Consider the following 21,575-nt stretch of genomic DNA (forward strand, 5'->3'; position numbering starts at 1 on the left):
CAGAAAAAGTTCTGCATCGCTGGTCACTGCATTAGACTAACACGCCATCACCTCATCTCAAGCAGCCTCCAACTTGCCTGGTTCGTAACCCTCTTCCTTCAATAATCAACGAAGACGGCAATCGATAACCCTCCCGTTGTATCAGCGTACCCGGGTCTGAAAAAAAGAGCCGGCGGCTGCGTTTCGATGGATGCCATACGTAGAGGCATAGGTGTGTTGAGTGATGCTTGTGAAGTCATATTTACATATTAGGGATCATGCGGCGCTGCAAACTAAAACCCCCGTTCATAAATAAACGTAACTTAGTTTACAGGAAACAAAATGCTCAGTATCTGTCAAACGTCTCGGCGGACATCTGTATCATGCATAAAGGGTATTGGTTGTCGATAATACTCCGCAGCCCTCCTTCATCGCACATCTTTCTCACTTTCCACTTTCACTCTTACCTCCTTCCTTCCCTTAAGCTGTAGGTCAGGTGTCCATCAATAAAATGTGGCAGATACTGTATCTTTCCTTTCCCGTAAGGCAATTTATTTTCGTGTACATAACTCCGAACACCGCAACAATGTGTGTTGTCATTTGCAAATCACTGCAATTGCTCGTGCAGAGCTCTATTCTACTGCTCTGCGTTAATTTTTTGCCGTGCTTTATTTCCCTGTACAATTTTGTTGCGCTCTTCATCACGCAGATATCGGTGCAGACTATGTGGATGCCGAATAATATGCTACTCACCAAGCCTATGCCTTGCGCGTGGTTTCCCACGCACTTCACCCTATGGTTTCTGGTTCGATTCAAGCTGCATCCTCGTTAGAGGCCGAAGAAGCCGCAATTGCCTTGGAAATCCCTCAATCACTGCCACGCTAATCTTTAGGGTTTCAAAAACAGCAATCCGCAATTTCGCACGAGGCAGTATTCACACGCCTGCTTTCAAAATTCTCAATTCTTTCCAAACCCTGACCAGATCAGTTGAACTCCTACGGGTGACTGCTCACGAAGGCAACTCTGGAAAGGAAGCTGCCTGTAAGCGTCAGGTTTTACATGTCTTCAAATTGGAGATTGGTGTCCAGGTGGTCGAGGAGCGGACGTGCCTTTCATGGGCTCCGCCAATTTCGGTTATTTTGGGCAATTCATCGGCTCGGCGTTTTTGAATTTTGTGTCGAATCGACGGAACGCATCAAGAGGACCACAGGAATACCAGTTTGTCCGAGGTGGGACTTTGTTTCCGATTTTTTAGGACTTTGTTCGGTGGACTACGTGCTGAAGCTAGGCCTAACGTGGCCTAGCGTCTCGCGGCGCCCTGGGATCGCGGCGGCCCCGTCGGGGACCCACCCCTAGCCTCGTGAAGCTGACTAAAGCTTAAAAAAATGGAAATTGTCGAAGGAACGCCGGTAGATCCGGAGGAATTTCAAGTGCCTGGCCAATGGTATACCACCAAGAAGAAGAAATATGTGCCGCTCGAGAAGACCGTGCAACAAGTTGAGAAGCAGCGAGCTGCTGAGAAGAATGCTGGAAGAAAAATGGCTGCGAAATCGGTGGAAAAGCAGCATGCTCGCCTACCCGATGGCGCCGAGAAAATCATTTTGAGGCCACGTGGCGGCCTCGTGCGTCTGCTCAAGTTTGGTAACGCAATCTTGGCTGACGCAATAATCGTGGCAGCTGGTATCCACCCAGGCGAGGCCGGGGAGGACGTCATCTCGACGAATATTAAGCAGCACTCGATCCTCGTGGCAACTACAAGCGCCGAAAGGAAGAGACGCTACGCGAGCCTAACCCACCTCGTGTTCGAGGGGGAGAAGATTGAATTGACTGCCTACGTGGCGACGCCGGAAGATTGCGGCAAGGGCGTGGTACATGACGTGCCACTTACTTATACTGACGAGATCATCATGGAGAGGCTGAGAATCCACGGCAACCCGCCAGTTTTGGGTGTGCGGAGACTCGGCAAAAATTCCAGAACTGTACTAATTCTCTTTGAAGAGAGAGAAGTACCACGATGGGTTCGCCTGACTCCGATGGCGCAGCGGTGTGAACTTTACCGCAAAAAATATGAGGTTTGCAATGCCTGCGGAAGACTCGGTCACAGGGAGGACGTCTGTCCGGACCCGAGCAACCTCAAGTGCAGAAGCTGCGGAATGGAGAGGCCACCGCAAGGTCACCAATGCGAGACAAAATGCCAGCTATGCGGCAAGGGCCACCTGCTTGGTGACCGAAAATGTAAGGAAATGTTCAGGACTCCGTACGAGGTGAAGAAGAAGCAATGGGAGCGAAAAGTCAAGGATAAGCCAGCGCACGACGACAACAGAGGGCGACCGAAAGCCAAGCAAGAAGGAGGAGGAGACTTCCGCGTTAGAGAAGACTCCTTCCCAAGGTTGGAATCCACCGCTAACGAGACGCCACCGCAGCAGCGAGGGCGTTCCAGTTCTCGCTCCATGGGACGCTCCAGGTCTGGGTCCAGGAGACGGTCGAGTTCGAGGGACGCGGCCAACCCATGGACCAAGCGGAACGCCAGCGGAGACCAGAAAAATGTAAGCTTCAACAGCGGGGCCTCCCAGGCTAAACCTAGGAAAGATAAGAAAGGCGAGGAAGTCGAAATTCTTAAAAAAGAAATTGAGGAGCTTAAGGGGGTGATTAAAAAGCTAACGCAAAATCAAAATTCGAAACAGCATGCGGAAAAGCAAGGGCCTCCCACTCCCGCGAAGCAGCTGCCACCTGCTCAGCCAGTCGCCCCGCCAAGAGGCGCCACCGGCGAAAGGGGATGAGCAAATGGCGACTGAGGCGTCTCGCCCGCCCCCGGTGAAGCGCAAAATTAATGAAACCGACCCGTTCCAAGCCCTTGTAAATAGGCTTGACGAAAAATTGAATTCATTCATGAGCCAAATGACCCAATTCATGAACCATATTCAGAGCCAGGTACAGGCACTTGCAGGGGAAGTGCAAAGAGTTCGAACTGAACTCGTAGCCGTCAACACGTGGCAGCAGAATGTCGAGCAAACGCTAACCCAGCTGCAAAATGGCCAGGCGCGTAAATGAAAACCAAATTTGGCAGTGGAACTGTCGCGGCTTCCAGCGCAAGAGAGCTCTACTGCAGCAATACCTTCCACTCATAACTGAGACCCCCCTCGCAATCGCCCTTCAGGAAACAGGGAAGGGAGCCAAACTAATGGGATACCAGGTGTTCAACAGCGATAGAGGCGTGAAATCGACGGTGGCGACCTTTGTCAAGCGCAATGTAGCGGTGATAGAACACGATTTGAATTCGAGAGATATCGAGAACGTATTTCTCGAGATATTAACGGGACGAAAGAAGGATCCCAGTCTATTCCTTCTTAACCTTTATAGCTCACCCAAGCAAAAGAAAATTAGATTTAGGGCCCTTATGCGCAAAGCCATCAAGACGGCCGGGAATAATCCCTTGCTGATTGTTGGTGACTTTAACGCCAGACATCAAGAATGGGGCTATGCTTTACAGGACACCAAAGGTAGGCAGCTATGGGAGGACACGCACGAGCTAGGTCTCACCCTCCATACGGATCCCGATCATCCAACGAGGACGGGTAACAGCGTATGTGCGGACACATCCCCAGACCTGACATTTTCAAAAAACTTACAGGGTTTAGACTGGCAAAATTCTGAGCAAAATTTTGGCAGTGACCATTTCATTATTGTTTCGGTCCTCAAAGAGGGTGTCAAGACGCACAGGGCGTGCCAACCGGCCGTTACAGAATGGGTTCAATTTAGAGAAATCAGGGCAACCGCGCAATTAGAACGAATTGAGAACATTGAGGAATGGACGGAGGCACTCAAACGCCACGTTGGTGAGGCGACAAAGACGCTGGTAGGAGACGACGCTCCTGGTATAGCAGATAGCCGACTGCTCCACATGTGGGACGCTAAACAAAGCATGGAACGCAGGCTGAAGAAACAAAAGTGGAACAAGAATCTTAGAAGACGAATCGCGAGGCATAACAAGGAAATTGAAAGCTACGCGATCAAATTGTGCGAACAAAACTGGCTCAGCAGATGCGACGAAATGGAGGGAGGCATGAATCTCTCCAAAACGTGGGGCATGCTCCGGCATCTGCTGGACCCAACAAATTCAAAAACTCAATCGGGAATAAGATTGACAAAAGTCAGGCACACCTTTGAAGGTGACGATGCGGCGTTTATGAATAAGTTAGTAAAAACGTACGTTGCAGACAACCAGCGTTCCCCACTCCCGAGCTACGGTGGCACGCCCAATGAGGCTCTTGACGCCCCCATCACGGAGGCAGAGGTAAGGGCGGAAATTGTAAGACTAAAAACTAAATCAGCCCCGGGCCCCGATGGGATCACCAATAAAATGCTAAGGAATCTAGACGATGACTCTATTAGTCTACTAACGGAATTCATTGGAAAAGTTTGGGAAACGAGCCAGTTGCCAGATCAGTGGAAAACGGCAAACATAATACTAATACCCAAACCGGGAAAACCCCCGCAATTGGAAAATTTGAGACCAATTTCCCTAACCTCATGCGTAGGGAAGTTGCTGGAGCACGTAATACAGACGAGATTAACGTGCTTCATGGAGCAAAACAACCTGTGGCCGCATGAAATGGTCGGTTTCCGACCACACTTGTGCACGCAGGACGTAATGCTCCGACTAAAGCATGATATCATAGACTCGCGATCGAGAGACGCCAAAGTGATCCTGGGCCTAGACCTCACCAAGGCCTTCGACAATGTCACGCACGAGGCTATTCTCGAAGGGCTCGAAGTGCTCGGAGTAGGGGAGAGAACGTACAACTACATAAAAGACTTCTTATCGGGCAGAAAAGCCTGCATGATATTTCAAAATTTAGAATCTCCTACGATAGAGTTAGGAAGCAAAGGCACACCGCAGGGCTCAGTGCTATCGCCTTTTCTATTCAACGTGGCAATGAGAGGCCTCCCGGGTAAACTTAACCAAATCAAGGGGCAAAATTTTAGCATGTATGCGGACGATATTAACCTCTGGATTAACCAGGGGAGCGATGCGAGTACGGAGGAACGCCTGCAAGCAGCGACCGACATCATTGTCGATTACGCGGCTAAAAGTAGACTTTCGTGCTCCCCGCATAAATCTGAGTTGTTCGTTTATAACCCAAAGTACCTCCGCTGCAAGAATAGCGGGGAGTTTCATATTCAGGTGGAGGGCAAACCGGTGCCAAAAGTAGATCAGATCAGGATTTTGGGGATGGTCATTCAATCCCACGGTCACAACGGAGAGGTCCTGAAAAAATTAGAAAGTTACGCGATGCAAACCCTCGGGCTCTTGAGGAGGGTCGCCACTAAAGGAAGAGGCCTCAAGGAGAGAAATTTACTAAAACTAATCCAGGCATACGTAATAAGCAGAATCAGTTACGCCACGCCCTACCTGGACATCAAGGCCGGCGAAAAAGAGAAGTTAGACTGCCTGATTCGAAGATGCGTTAAGAAGGCGCTAGGACTGCCCATGGGTACCTCGAGCGAACGACTGCTCGAACTCGGGGTGCATAACACGTGGGCAGAATTGGCGGAGGCAGTGCGAGTCTCCCAATTAGAGAGACTAAGCACGACCGAGACGGGCAGGGTAATCCTTGCAAAAGTAAGCCTCAACCCAGACAGGGGAGTTCAAAAAAAAGTCACAATTAATAGTGAAATCAGGAATGCCTTGGTAGTCCCGCCCTTCCCTAGGAATATGCATCCAGAATTTAATGTCGAAAGAAGGGCCAAACGAGCTGAAGCTCTAGAGCGACGGTTCAAGAACATGGGAACAAAGGATGTAGTCTATGTTGATGCGGCAAGTGGCAGAACAGGTGCGGCGGTAGCTTCGGTAGTCGATGGCCGAGGGGCACCGGTATCCGCGGCAGCCATCAGAGGCCGCAGCATAGAAACTGCGGAGGAAGTTGCGATAGCGCTAGCTTGCGTAGGAACAGAAGCCAAGTTCATAATTAGCGACAGCAAAACTGCCATTCAAAATTTTGGGAAGGGGAGGATATCGCCGGAGGCGGCCAAAATCCTCACCCAAAGAACAATAAATAGGAAAATTCAGTTAATTTGGACACCCGCTCACGCTGCCGTCCCTGGTAACGAGGCGGCTCACGAGCTAGCCCGAGCTCTCTACTTCCGGGTAGCCGTCGAGCCCCCCGAACACTGGGCATACGACGAGCGTCTGCAAAATTATGGGGAAATCATCGACCATTATAAATTGGGACGTAGACTGGTACCCCCGCCAGATGTTAGGCTAAATAATAGAGAAGCTGTCGCGTGGAGGCGGCTACAAACTAATACGTTCATGAACCCGGTCTGGGCGTTTCACGCGCTACCAGACTTTTGGGACAATGATGTCTGCAAACACTGTGGGGCGAGAGGGACCCTCGACCACATAATTTGGGAGTGCCCACAATCTCCAGGGATAGGGCAAAATATTACAAGTAGAGAAGCCTGGGATACCCTGCTGCGAAGCGCGGACCCTGCGATCCAGCACCGCACCGTCCATCTGGCGGAAGAGGCCGCAAGAAGCCAAGGGCTACCTGCCAGCCTCTAATCCGCGGGCGCACGACTCCCCGTTTCCGATGGAAATAAAAGTTGTACAACCAACCAACCAATCTTCAAATTTTCTGTACCTCTGAAAAGTGCTCGTCGATCCGGCAGGCGACCTGTAGTTCACACAAACACACACTGAGACGTAGGACCACGAACTTGACAACGACAAAACACAACTTTATATAACAATAATAATACAAGTACAGAAATCTTGTTTACAAAAGAGGCAGAGATACGACACACTTTAAAAACAGAGACTGGGGGAACGACTAACTGCAAAATGAGCGCGCAGCTCTTTTTATGACTTCTCAGTAGGGGCCTGCCTGTAACGCTTTCTTCGTCGGCGCGGCGCGCATCTAAATAGCCACCGCAGAAAATTCTAGGCGCTGAGGAGTAGCGGAAAACAGCTTAGCGCTGCCAAAGCTATGCCTCCCTTCAAGAGGGGTATGGAATTTACTCGAACATCGTCAGCACGCGCGGCCTTCCCGCGCGAAGTGAAGAGCAGGGCCGGGTCCGTGCGGGGAATGCATGTGTGACTCAGCCCATAAGGACGAGGGCGAGGAGAATGCGTTCCATCCCAATCTTCTTCTCCTTGTTATTTCTCTTTCTTGGTACGGATGTGCTGTTACTACCTCTCCTAAGTAGACATATTCGCCTACTACTTCCAGTGCTTCGGTACCTAACGCAAACTGCTGTTCCTTCCCGAGTCTGTTGAACATTATTTTAGTCTTGTGCATATTAAATTCAAGCCTACCTTTCTACGTTTCCTTTCAAGGTCATCAATCATTCTTTGCAGTGCATTCCCTGAGTTAGTCAGCAAGGCAATATCATCAGCAAATGGCAGATTACTCAAGTATTCTTCATCTATCCTTATCCCTAACGTGTCCCATTCCAAGTGTATGAATACTATCTCTAAGCAGGTTTTAACAGTATTGGGGAAGTCGTGGATCAATTTTAAGGCGAAAGCCTTTAATGGCTCATCGTTGTCGTCAGCAAAAGTGTCACGCTTTTGCGGCACTCTGATTGGCTTACATCGGGATCACGTTATAGCGTCTCGACCAATCACAGGCCACTGTCCCCGCCGGGGTGGCGCAGTGGTTACGGCTCTCGACTACTGTTCCCAAGGACGCGGGATCGAATCCCGGCCTCGGCGGCCGCTTTTCGATGGAGGCGAAAAGCAAGGCGCCCGTGTGCTGTGCGATGTCCGCGCACGTTAAGGAACCCCAGGCGGTCGAAATTTCCGGAGTCCTCCACTACGGCGTCTCTCATAGCCTGAGTTGCTTTGTGACGTTAAACCCCACAAACCAAACCAAACCAAACAGGCCACTGTCGTTTGGTAGGCGCTTGCAACTCGGACTTCTCCTTTCACATGGGAGGATGATATCTGAATCAGCCTGCCAAGAGCCTTGCATTCACGTTATACTTAGGCCACGCAGACACGCCCATACGGCTTGGTTAGAGCGAGACTTATATTTTGGCTGGTAGATTACGCTATCTAGCCATACCGTATGAGGCGTCCGCGTGGCGCCTTTCATTTGGCTCTTCGTCGAACGCCGCACCACACAGCCTATAGAGGCAGAAGCGGTAAAACCATGAATCGGCGAGGTTTCAAACAAAAAATTTTACCTTATCGCTCTTTAGTGGTCCAAAGTGCCATACAATTTTTTTGTTACTTTCTCCAAGCTGAACTATGGTTGATGGCAGCCACTATATATCTTTCAGTACTTACACGTACGGCTGGTCTACGCCCTGATTTCGCAATGCCTGCATGAGCGCCGAGATTTGTACTGTGTGAAACGTTTTTTCGTAATAAATGATTGGTATGCATAAGGGCTAGTTATATTCCGAGCATTTTCCTTTGACCTGGTGGAGGGTATGGATATGATCGCTAGTAGAGTACCCTTTCCGAAAACCTGCTTGATCTTTTGCTTGATTGCAGTCTAAGGGTGTTCTGATTCTATTAGCGATTACCTTAGTAAATACCTTATACGTAACGGACCGTAAGCTGATTGGCCTGCACTTTTCAAGTCCTTAGCCTCCCGCGTCCCCTTACGTATGAATTAAGATAATATTAGCGTTCCTCCATGGTTCCGGTACCGTCGATGTCACCACCCTACTGCAAAAACCAGCGTCTCCCAGCGTCTTCCATTGCGAAACCAGTAAGAATTTTGCGCTGGGTATTGCATTGGATCTGGTGGGACCGCTGGAGGTCTGGATATTGACTGGAGCAGTAACGGGAAGACACTCGTTGCACTGGTACGATGGGAGAAACACGCTGGGTTTAGCTTTTTGAAACTGGGTGTGTCGCTGGCATCTGCGATGCACTCGGAGAAGCGCTGTATGTTCGCTGCGGCCGCACTGGTCCCAGTAAAGCCGGTGCGGCCCGCGGCGCCAACCGGTTAGCATCCCTTAGAATCCAACATGGTAACAGCCTACTCGCAATCGACTGTCGGGGCGCATATGAAAATATGGTTCAAGTGAGCGGTTTTTGCTGCGAAGTCGTTACGCACCTGTAAGCACACAAAGGCAGTATCTTTTTCTAGAGTTTTCCCTTTTCGATAGGCCGTTTCGGGGGGGGGGGGGGGGAGCATTTTGAGAGAGACCACGATCGCCGTGCCTCTGATATCTCATGACACACTATTTCGTACAACTAAAACTGGAATTGAATAATGTGTGCTACTACGCATGTCAAACTTCGCAGCTGATCTTGAGGGCACTCTAACACAATGATTACTGCCAAAATGTTCAATGCGGGCTCAATCCCAATCTACCAACAGGGCCTACGCATTAGCGAGCGTAGCCTGTACCGCGCCCCAGTATAAACAGCGGAAAAAAAAAGATAAAACTAGGAAGAGAGCAGTTAACCGAGCGATGGGCCCAGGAGAGAAAAAACAACAACATACAGCTCTTGTAACGCATGATATTTTGCGTGTTTCTCAAGCTTTTGAGCTCCTTCTTGATCTGCGTATAAACCAGCCGAGCCCTCGGTCATCGTTTTGCTTCCCGAAATGTTTACATACAAATAATATTTAGTTACCAGCAAAATAGTGTCGTCGCTGCTGCGCTTGCTGGTATTGAAGCTTAGTCGCACTTTTTTCCTTGAATGTTTGTGCTACAGCTCCGTGTTCCCTGAAAATTACGCCCACGATAGCAGAGCACTGCCGAAGAGCCAGGGCTGGCAAATTAGCCAGCATTGCCAAACTCGGCATGTTAAAATGATTCCAGTGGACACAATACTGTACATAGGCATCCAGAAGAATAGTTGCAAGTCGGGAGAGCAGGCAGCAAGCTCCAATAGTCATGAAGTTGTAATTTTTCGAGCGGCAGTAATGGGAGGCCAATTTTACCATTTTTTACCATTTTATTCGTCGTCTCGAACTGAGAAAAAAAAAAACATAAAAAAGGAGAGGGAGCTCGGACAAGCGAAAGCTTTACCAGGCTTAAAACCAATTAAAAATAAATAAACCGGAGCGAAAGCTCGAGATAAAAAAAAAACACGTTTTTAAAAAACAAAAGAAAGTATAACAAAAAATACGGTGTCCACGTCGCAAGGGGGTCCAGGATGGGTAAAGAAGAAAAAAAGAAAAAAAAAACAAAAGGCAGCATCCAGACCTGCAAATCAAACAAAAACAGGAGCAATGGCCTGTACACTTCAAAACATGAAATCCTAACCTTATAAATGCGACCATGACATAACAAGTGAAAATGTTTCAATGGCTCTGTGTTCTCGGCGTGGCCGAGTGGTTAGCGTGGAACGTTACGAGTCAGTTACCAAATTCGAAGTGCGCTAGTGCTGAAGATTTTTTTGTCCTCTAGTTTAGATTTTTTTTACTTTTAGCGTTTTAATGTAGTTAAGGTGCTTTGTTACTTTTTCGCTTTTACTTTTTATCCAAGGCATTTTTTTTCTCCGGGAAACCAGCGCCACCAGTGCGGTGCGTGCTAGTATGCCGCATCTCAGTAAGCCCAATCTCCAGTGTCATACTGAGCCCATAATCAGGTATGTAACTGGGGCGATTAGAACCACCGGCACTGGTTTTTACAATAGGGTACCCAGTCAAAAAATCCTTCAAAGTATTCCGAAGGCACCAACAAGATTCTTGAGGGCGCCAGTAGGTTTTTTGAATGCTCTTGAATGCACCTCTACATGCGCTTGAATGACTCTGAAGGTAAGCCTGATCGCATCGCTGCTGTTCTGAAGGTGCCGTCAGCCTCGCTACGGGCAATCCTGTTTGCATCGGCGCGACTGTGAGAGTTCTGAAGGAATCGGCACGTGCAGCTCTGCTTTTACTGGCGTGAGTCTGAAAGGGCTGAAGGAGTCTGTTGGCAGCCCTGTTCTTATTGGCGTGTCTTTGACGGAATCCTGCAGAAACCTGCTACCAGCTCGGTCTGCCTGTGGGCGCAGCTTTGAGGCTCTAAATGGCTCCGTCAGCCCCACACTTGTGTATCCACTCTGACGCGGAAATAACATGTATACTGCTAGCAAGAAGTCTAATTGCGCGGACTCGTGCATATATCATCTAGTTTGTATAGGAGACATACCCAATGCTGTAGCAGATTAACTGCAGGCTCTCATATTGACTGAATTTGGCCCGAAATCATGTGAAACGCGTCCTGAGTGCGCATATATATGACACGGACGCGCACTAGCATATTTACATATTTACGTGTGAGGTAAACATTGCTGCTCATGTGCGTATAGATTAACAGTGTCTGAAGACATAACTGATTCACGGAAAGGCGCGTACAACGGACGTCAGTATGGGCTTAAATATATATATATCGTAAAGCCGCTTGCTACGCGTGCCGTTTCGGACCGGGAGGAGCAGAAGCTATGCGGCGCCGGACTTCGTGCAAATTGCCAATTTGCACGAAAATAGGAGTAAATTTGCAGTTCAACGCTGCAGCCCAGCGACTTGTGGCAAGAAGTGTATAACCGAAAGGCATGCTGTTTTTCACGCACTCGAACGTCAATCGCCCCTTTCCGGACAGTAAGCGGGAAGATAGCCTCAGCGCAACACACACTTAATTGTACAATGTAAACTTGGGTTTTCCCTATAGTCGTTCCCGATCGAAAGTACCGCGGTTCTGTCCGACATATACCTTCAACCACAGCCGTTATTGTTAATCGTCCATCTCGGAAATGGGCTGCGCTAGTACGCGAATTGAGCGATCGAGCTGTATAGCAGACGTAGACGTCGTTTCCGAAACAGCGCCCTTTGAAGACAATCCGGAAAGGCGAGTGCGCGCATGTACACCTGTACAGCAAGTTAATCACGTACGTGACACTGGGTGACTCCGCGTGCGAAGCCAAACTGTACATATATCATTGAAATTTTACCGCGTGATCGACAACATACACACTGGGATAACTACTGCAGGGCTATAATAATAAAAATGGGGCCCTGGGCGGAATGAACATGCAACACCCTCCCCCATTCCCGTCTGCACTTCTATACTTCAATATAGCCCATTTCATTTTGACTACAGATAACTAAAAAGGAACAAGATGCGATCATAGTGTGAAATTGATGCATTTTGCAGTACACAGAACACAGGGGCAATACCCGGCCTTAACACACTCAGATATAGTCAGACCAGGTGGTTCTTATAAATTGGTAAAAAAAAAGAGTAGCCACTGCAGAGCCGCTATGTGGCTCCAACCTCTTCTTACTCTTGACATGTCCCTCTTCTAAATCTGCAGGATGATGGCCTGTTTGAGAGCTGTAGAGTGATAGTGATGAAGGTTGAAAAGGAAGGTTTTCCTGCTATCTGGTGTTCCAGTTACATATTCGTTTAGGTTGCCCACTGCCACAGGGCAACACATTTTAAAGAAAACCATTAAAAGCCCTTCTCAAGCAAGTGTAGATCACGTCAGAAGAAAGAAACCTCTCATATGGTGGGGAACTAGTTTTTGCAGCTCGACAAGGTATCCCCAAAAGCTAAATAGAATCAGATTATGCCGAGGCCCATCTCCTCACTCTGTTTTTTTCACATATATGAAGGAGGTCAGAATAAATGGGCCCCCTCCTCTTAACCTTGGAGACGAGGCTCTAGGCTGCAGCCTCCTTAGTCTTCATCTCAATCCAGCACTGGACACAACACCAAATCAAAAATAAAAATGACAATCGGCAGACTTTTGTCAAGGGCACTTATTTCAGGCGGAAAAACAGTTTTACAGCTGAATTTCTAGTGTGCTGTTTTCATGCTACAGAGGACAGGAGTCCATCTGGATGTGCAAAATTTCCCAGCTGGAAACAAGAACCAGACACAGCAGCTGGACGTAATTTCTAGTTCAATAATCCAGCTGAAAATAGGGCTGATGTTTACTTGGAATTGTATACATATGATGTTGCTACTTCCTTACTGAATATTCAGAAGAGCAGCGTTTAAGGCACTTTGAATAAAAAAGTAATACATGTCTGTTGAAGGAGGTCCCCAACCACCAATTTTCATGATGCTGGGTTAATCCGTGGTGGATATTTTTGCACTTACTTTCCAGCCTGTGATATGTGCATCACTATATCTAAACAATTCAAAAAAAGTATTAACTATATTGTCACGACAACTAGTCATCACTGACAGGCTGGTAGACCTCCGTTAAGAGGCATTTGCTCCGGCATTTAGTTGTATCACTGTAGGGGTAAAGGCAAGAATTTATTTCACAGCTTTCCTGTAGCATACACAGCATACACTTTATGCTGTGTATGCTACACCCCTGTAGCATACACAGCATAAAGAAATGTCAGTTTGAGGTTGTCACATACAGCAATCTGATTTATTACATATGTTGGACCACAACAACAAAGCAGAAGGTGTAATAAATGGCTGAAATAAACATAAAAAAATAAAAACAAATTATGACAATATGTAATGCATACTATGCATTGCAGGACGCTATCGCATGAATGGAAAACCGCAGACGTGAGCTTCATACCCAAACAGGAGAAGGAAATCATAATCTTTAATCTCCGCCCGATATCCCTCACATCGTGCATGGGCAAACTAATGGAGAAAGCAGTACAGCTCCGCTTCCCTAGCTACTTTGAAGACAACTTACTGCACCACAGTATGTTTGGTTTCCGAAGCCACCTATCAACTCAAGATGTCCCCCCTGCAACTCAAACATGAGGTCGTTGACTCAGCCCGTAAACGAGGCTTTCGCACCATATTGGCACTCGACCTAAAAGGATCATTCCGCAATGTCAGACACTCCAAAATCTTGGACAACCTTCAAAGCATGCACTCTGGAGTCTGCACCTACAACTAAGTGAAGGAATTCCAGGAAAATAGTCAAATATACAAGATCCAAGATACAACCTCATTCATATCCACATGGACACTAAGGACACACCCCAAAAGGCAGTGCTCTCGCCGCTTCTTTTTAACCTGGCCCTTTTGCATGTACCGGACCGACTCAACGCCATAGAAGGCATACACCATGCCCTGCATGCAGATGACATCACCATCTGGCACCAAGAGGTAATGTGGCACAGGTCGAGGATGCCCTCCAGAAAGCCATCAACACTGTGCAAAACTGTGTCACCGACTGCGGAATTACCTGCTGTTCTTTTTCACTTGTTCATTTTTTTTACTTAAGTCAAAACATCTAGTCATGCACCCCCGTGGCAGCAACGAACCGATCCAAATTACGATCCACGATACACCCATTCCTTAAGCAGACACCATTCACATCGTCAGCCTGTACATTAGCAACAAAGGGATCAACGTGACAGTATCGCTAAGCTTCGGACAACATGTGAACAAACCAGCAGAATGATCTCACATATTACAACCAAGAAGAATGGTACACGACATGCTGAACTAATCCAGGCCTTTGTCATCAGCCGCATAACCTACGCGTAACTCCATACCTCAAGCTACGAAAGAACGACCTCAAGTAACTCGACACTATACTTTACATGGCCTACAAGTGGGCGGACTAGGGCTACCTCTCACTGCATCTAGCGACCGGATACTTAAACTTTGCGTGGACAATACCATCAACAAACTCATCTTGTAACGCAAACATTCCGTCTCTCTGGTACCGCCACTGGACTGCAAGTACTTGAACAGCTCAGCACTAGCCTTCTTTGTACCATGCAGTAGAGACAGGACATACCATATGAATGGAGGGAAAAACTCCACACCATGCCCCTACCACACAATATTCATCCCTAATATCACGAGGCACGACGCAAAGCATGAGCTGGGACGATGGATACGAACTACTCTAAGGACAAATGTGAATGCTTGTGAATGCTGCGGATCCCTGCGAAGGCATCACAACACCAGCCGTCATTTGTCTAGGTCATACGGCAGTGGGGCCGACGGCTAGAAATTCAGACGTCACACAAATGGAGCAGATAGTGATTGCATTAGCTGCAAAACATACCAATTCTATATACATCGTCACAGACTCCAAAGCAACCTACAGAAACCACATGTAAGGCCAGGTTGCTCCCATGGCCTGTGAAATTCTATCTCGAGCCAAACACCAGGCCTGAGACAAAGTATTAGTTAATATGGGTGCCTGGTCAACAAGGGGTACAGGGAAACGAGTGTGCACATGCCACAGCCCGAGCACTCGTCTCACGAGATCCCTCATCACTCCACCCACATGACCACATATCAAAATACTGCAACATGTCCACTTAGCGAGCCAAACATGCCCAGCACCTGCTAAAGGACTCGATAAATCAGGAGTGTCACCTAAGGAATTTACAAACGTCCTAAAATAGCCCAGCTAGACTGCACAAAATTAGTCCGGGTACTTTGTCACTTGAATGCACATTTTGCGGCCAGAAAGCAGACCTTTACCATATGGTATGGGCTTGCCAAGAAAACCAAGCCATACCTCGCAAAGAAAACCCAACGTGGGCAGATTAGGAGGTGGCCCTGTATAGCTCTGACCTAGCGACACAAAGAATCTTGCTAGCGAGAGCTTGGGCAGCGGCAGCAGTCAGCGGAGTCCTGGACTGAGGACACGACCAACCTCACACCTCACCACTTAACTTATGTAGCCCAAATAAATGTTTTATACTACTACTACAACTAGTATTATACTAAATGCAGCAAACATTTCAAACACTAAAGAAACAAGAGAAAAGCATAATCATCCTATGAGAATGCAAAAAGGCATGTCATTTAAGTTTCGTCAGAGAATTTCATGTCAGCCTATGGGCACAACAGCATTTTTACATTATTTGAACTCATGAATTGTGCAATGCCAGCACATGTTACAAATTCCCATTTGGTCGAAAATGTCTGCAGCCCACAACTACAATGTCTTTCATATCTTATCCCGGCGTGGTGGTGCAGTAGTTAGGGTGCTCAACTACTGTGCCCAAGGATGCGGGCCCGGCCGAAATGGCCGCTTTTCGATGGAGGTGAAAAAGCAAGGTGCCTGTGTGCTGTGCGATGTCAGGGCATGCTAACGAATCCCAGGTGGTCGAAATTTCCTGAGCCCTCCACTACGTCGTCTCTCATAGCCTGAGTCGCTTTGGGACGTTAAACCCCACAAACCAAACTAAACGTCTCTCATATCTCAAGGTAGAACAAGAGGAAGATGGCTATACAGTACAAAACAGAAATGAACACAGATTGATGGGGAGCTTCAGTTGACAAGCCATGCCATGTTTCGAGTTTCGACAAGGGAACTTGTCAACACCCTGTTGAACCCTTGTTCACTTCTTTCACACCTGATAGCCCAGGTCACTTTGGCACAGCAAACCCCATAAAATAAACAAAATATGCATTACTCCAGTATCAGTCCCTTTCTTTCTGATTAGGCACCTCACACAAGTACGAAACATTATCCACATAAAAAAACACACACTGCACAGCCACATCATCAGAACAATACAGAGAATTATTTTGAGCAGCAGGTGGATGTTGACATTGCACAATATGAGGCACATCAAACACTAGTGGTGTGGCAAGTAATCTTTGAGTGTGTAAATACACAGAGCCTCCGATTACATAAATTCCAAGTATACAACAATAAAACCCATCTATCATTTTGACATAGCATGAGCAGGTCTTCTTTGGTGTCGAATAATCTGAGCTGTGCACAATAATGCTGCCAATTTGAGCACGAAAGTACCTTGACATTTGTGGTATACAGCCAAATTTTAAGTTGAAAATATTTCCAAGGTGTTCAGAAAAAGAAATAGAATGCGGTATACCGAGAGCACATGTCTGCTAGGTCCTTTTACACTGAGCCCCAATATTTTTCTTGGCGCAAGCCAAATTGAGCAGGAAGTTCCAACTGGCTTTCCAAATTTCGATATGCTTGATGTTTGATGCATAATGCATCGTTCAGCCACCTGAATAGGAACAAGCTTGGCTGCTGACACAAGCCGCAGTGCACGGCCAACTCCATCCGCAAAATGAAAAGTTGATGTGCCCCACAGTGGGCCAAACATGCGCATTGCCTTAGGCAGATGTAGCAGCTCGTGAACATTGAACGTCATCGCTGTTTGACTGTACAGCCGAGCCATCTGTTGCACAAACGAGAACAATAATTTTTCAGCTGCACAAATGTCACTTTCACTCACAGTGTCCTTCAGCAACAAAAACACTGCCTTCACAAGGAGTCCAAAATGCACAAGGTAGGCCCGAGGAAGGAGCCCTGATAGGCAAGGGACACTATAAAACAAGAGCCAGTACCGCCACTCAGTTGCCTTCCAATATGCACGCTCCGAGAGGGGTCGTCCGGTTCTAGAATAGGTTATGGGAGGCTTAATGGCATGCAGTCTAGAGTCCAAAAGTCTGACGTGTCGCCCGATGTAGAACTGTGATCCTGTAACTGACAGCCACAGGTCAGCCAGCTGTTTTGTAACGCCCTCCAGTACACAGTGCATATAGTCTGGAGGTAGACCCCATACGAGGTCAAGGCCTTTCAGTTTAAATACTGGGGATGGCCCCTTGAAGCCTTCAAAGATGTCTTCAGACTGTGATGCATTTCGCATTGCTTGAAGCACACCCCTATGCGTGCGTTCACAGGCTAGCTGGCCATTGTAAAGGTACTTGACTGTGCCTGTAAAAATTGAAAACATGCTACATTACCATCTACTACAGTCAGATACAACCCAAGTCTGCACTAACCGCCATGCAGCATTCCTCATGATACAAAGTAGGCCACCATTGAAGATTTTGGGGTTACAAAAGTAAAATTTTAAGCTAAGCATGAGGCCAGATTGCAAGCTAAAATTTTATTGCCTCTGGATGGTTTCGTATGGTCAAATATCAAAAACTGCCGTTCAACAAAGTAACACAAATGCACATTCTATGGCTTCCCCTAAACTAAAAACTTTTAACACAGAACCTGTCACTAAAATTGTTAAAACATCCCAGAGTAGCACAATAAAGATAAAGGTAATAAAAAAAAAACTAGTCAATGACTATGCTTCTCTACAATGTGATATTTGAGTTCAAGTGTTGTGTTCAAACCATAAATGCTATAGACAAATGCTGAGTCATGGCTTTGGCTGCACACAAGGGAACTAGGAGTCGCCACTGCTCTTGCCTACTGATGCAATGCCCCGATTTTTTTCCCATGCTAACATTGTGCCCTACTCCTGTGGTTTCCTCCGCATGCACTGTGACTATTATCCCCTCACCATCAACACAACACAGCAACAGGCCCATGAGAGCTGCACTTTGGAATACTATGCGAGAATTTTGTCCGCTCTGATGGAAGCAGAGTGCCATGCCAGGTACAGCCAGTTGTACTACCAAAACCAAGACATGAAACTGCATGGCTAATGGTCATTTTAAGCAGACTGCTACTTCCTCACAGAAAGGTAGCAATAAATGTTCATCCTTCAGCAGGCACGGCTCCAATCTTTACAAGTGTTCGGAAAATGGCAGCAAAATTAGTGCTGGTTCGTGTGCTTGTCTCTTTCTTGGTCTGTGTCTGTTCTGCGCTGTTAAACCACCATTATGAAGCAACACCAACTAGCCCAGTCTGCAGTTCTTTTACAGCAAAATTACAATTTTCACTCCTGAAATATAGCAGTGCATTTTGACTCTTCAACCGTCGATTTCATCCTCACCATCTGATTATGTTCAAAAAGCATGCAATTAAAATAAACTTCCTTCACTTATATGTACATAACAGTTAGTAGGCAGGCATACATTGGGTTGGTTTATTTGGTATATCAGTGTTTATTGCTGTGTTGCTTTTGCTTACCAATAAGTTTGCAGCTTCATAGTGTCATTATGACACCAAATTGTTGTTATTACTGTGGACCCATTGGAAATGAAACGCCCTTATGAAGTATAATAATGAATGAAACTTACCATCGACACATGTACCTTCCTCAAGGGACCAGCTGCACCCATAATAACAATTAAATTGTTTCATGTTGAGGATGGATGCCCTTGCCGGTGAATCCACACAGCACAGAATCGCATGGACTGAAGACTTTACGATGGTGCCTGTATGGGACCACACAATTGTGCCAATATTTTGCAGTTCCTCAACAAACTTCAGCATAAAAATGTGCATTGGTGGATGTTCCTTTGCGAACCAAAGTCCCGTGAGAGTCACATTTCGCCACCGAAGCTCGAAGGGAAGCTCATTCACCATCACTTGAATGGGCCAGATGGAGCTTTTTGATGACTCAAAAACAGGTGCTCCATCAGTGTTGAAAGTAAGAGTGATGTCACTCCATGTCATGCTGAGTTGACGGCGAATACTCCTGTACAGGTCACCATCAGTAATATCTCTGTATATTCCTGGCTCCCGGATCATCATCATCATCATCATCAGCCTGATTATACCCACTGCAGGGCGAAGGCCTCTCCCATATTTCTCCACTTAACCCGGTTCTGTGCTAGCTGCATCCACTTGACCCCTGCGAACTTCTTAATCTCATCCGCCCACCTAACTTTCTGCCGCCCCCTGCTACGCTTTCCTTCCCTTGGAATCCAGTTTGTTACCCTCAGCGACCATCGGTTATCCTCTCTTCGCCCTACATGTCCTGCCCATGTCCATTTCTTCTTCTTAATTTCCACTAGAATGTCGGTAACTTGAGTTATTTCTCTGACCCACTCTGCACGCTTTCTATCTCTTAATGTTACCCCTACCATTTTTCGTTCCATAGCCCTCTGAATCCATAGCCCTCTTCAGAATTTGTCTACAGTTATCCGGGAGCCCTCCCAGAGGGAGAGAGAGAGAGGGAGGGCTCCCGGATAACTGTAGACAAATTCTGAAGATTTTGAAAAAGAACTGAGCAAGAACGCCTGATCAAATCTGATAACTGTTGCTTGAGGTCGAAAATCACAAAGAAGCTTCCAACTCCTATTAAATTTTTTACAGTAGTTTTGATGTGACAGTTGTCACAAGTGACCTCTCTGCTGCTGGACATTTCATGAGTGCTTCCATGATACTCATGGCAGCGCTGACAGAATAAGTGTAGCCTCAGTGCCTTTTTTTTGTCTTTCCATAACTTTCTCAGCATATACGGGGTAGGTGGCACAACTTCTTTTTCAAAGAGGGATTCAAAAGTATGAGAAGACCTTTTACTTGCGACCAAGTAAGCCCTGCCATGACAATGTAAGACAAAATCAACAGCAGTGCTTGTGCTTTAGTAGTTGGCTGATGCGGCAATGTTTCCTTTGAAAGGTTCCCAATGTAGGTGTCGAAATCATTACAAAAGTCTTGCTGTTCAGCTTCATCTTCAACATTCTCATCATCCTGTTCCATGCTTTCATTGGCCTTGCATGCCGCAGACTCTTCGTCAGAGTTGTAGTGTGCTTGAGACTCATGGTCACTACTGTCAGAGTCGGCAGTGTCATCTGCATACGCAGGCTGCATTTCAGCATCACCTTGTGTTGCCTCTGTACTACTTGGACTTGAGCCTTCAGTGACATGAACCAGCGCCTCCTCTGCATGAACACTTGCGGATTCATCTGTACCTGCATGCTGGTTGTCCTGCAAATGAAAATAAACATAATGCAGCTTGCCGTTTTCTCCGTAAGCATTGCAATTTCCATTCTTTGCAGCGAATTACAGCAACCACACATTTCATGGATTTTATTGCCCAGAAAAATAAACTGCAACCTGGTTCTAAAATTGGGACATTTGTAAGGGTGGCGGCCTCACTGTGCCCGCTTATATATTAAATCGGCGCCTCTGCAGTAATTGCGATGCCAATTGTGTTTAAATTGTAACTCCAAGGAAAAAAAAAATCTTGCTGAGATCTTACATCATTAACAGGATAAAGCACACCTACCTGAACAACAGCTGAAGTCTTTTTGGCTCTTTTGCTTGCATTGGCGACAGTCTGTCTAGGGACTTCAACACTTGTTCCCGGTTCGAGATAGCGCCTGTAACGCTGTCGCCGCTTTCCTGTCATCGCAAAATAAAGCACGTTCACCGCGTACAGAGCGCCAACCTTTCGCGCACTTTTACCGTAGACACGGTTCCACTGAGAATGAAAAGGCTATCCTCAGCAGCTAGAAATATCGCAAGAGGACAAAAGGATCGATGCGGTGTTTGGCTAACGGAAGGATAAAAGAAGCCAACGGAAGTATGAAGGAAGTTAGGTTGGTTCGGTGTCTTCGGCTGAGACACATGAAACACTTCCTCTGCGCTGGAGCATAGGAAGTGGCGTCAGACACGATGACGCGCGCACACCAGTGGAACGTGCGCTGCGTGCGCCGAGTGTCTCAGCATGACCAGCGCGCGGCTCACTTACAGCCCGCGGGATGAAACAGGCCATCGGGATAATAAGGCCGACCGCACGCATTTTTTTTTTATTCGTAGAGTCTTGCTATTGATCATTGCAGGAGGGAAGCACGTATTGCTGTGTTAACAGCGTCGTCTGCTAGCGCGCGCTGCACAACGGGAATGCACCACACCGGCCCCGCCCAGCTCTGCCTCTAACGGAGCTAACGGCACTATGATGGGCGTGTTCGCTTCTCTGAGTCCTCTGCCCGCTCTTCGTCGCTCGCTGCTCGCTCTGCCCGTCTTTGTTTGTTTCTTCGCTTGTACTGCTTTCGGTGTTTCTACACGCTTTAAGGCC

At 47.2% G+C, this 21,575-nt stretch overlaps 1 protein-coding gene across 1 annotated transcript; it reads right to left on the reverse strand.

The window, feature by feature from the left end:
• Positions 1–12,593: 12,593 nt before the first annotated feature.
• On the reverse strand, positions 12,594–21,272 carry LOC146170804 (uncharacterized). The gene is made up of 5 exons (XM_084586773.1): positions 21,249–21,272; positions 20,203–20,482; positions 18,847–19,332; positions 16,812–17,581; positions 12,594–12,632 (listed from the first exon to the last, which is right to left on the reverse strand). Exons 1-5 carry the CDS (start codon positions 21,270–21,272, stop codon positions 12,594–12,596), a joined length of 1,599 nt encoding a protein of 532 aa, XP_084442899.1.
• Between the last annotated feature and the right edge of the window lie 303 nt (positions 21,273–21,575).

This window comes from Amblyomma maculatum, unplaced genomic scaffold (genome assembly GCF_055883805.1).
Source record: "Amblyomma maculatum isolate TAMU_Amacu unplaced genomic scaffold, ASM5588380v1 scaffold_42, whole genome shotgun sequence".
Classification (NCBI taxonomy): Eukaryota; Metazoa; Arthropoda; class Arachnida; order Ixodida; family Ixodidae; genus Amblyomma; species Amblyomma maculatum.

Bases quoted from the DNA above. Each gene is read 5' to 3' on its own strand.
- LOC146170804 (XM_084586773.1), bottom strand. From the start codon at position 21,272: ATGGCCTGTTTCATCCCGCGGGCT. The intron at 19,333-20,202 runs GTAATGATTTCG...TTCGCCCTGCAG, and splicing joins AGCTGAACAGCAAGACTTTT to TGGGTATAATCAGGCTGATG. The intron at 12,633-16,811 runs GTTGGAACTTCC...TGTTGTGTCCAG, and splicing joins TATCGAAATTTGGAAAGCCA to TGCTGGATTGAGATGAAGAC.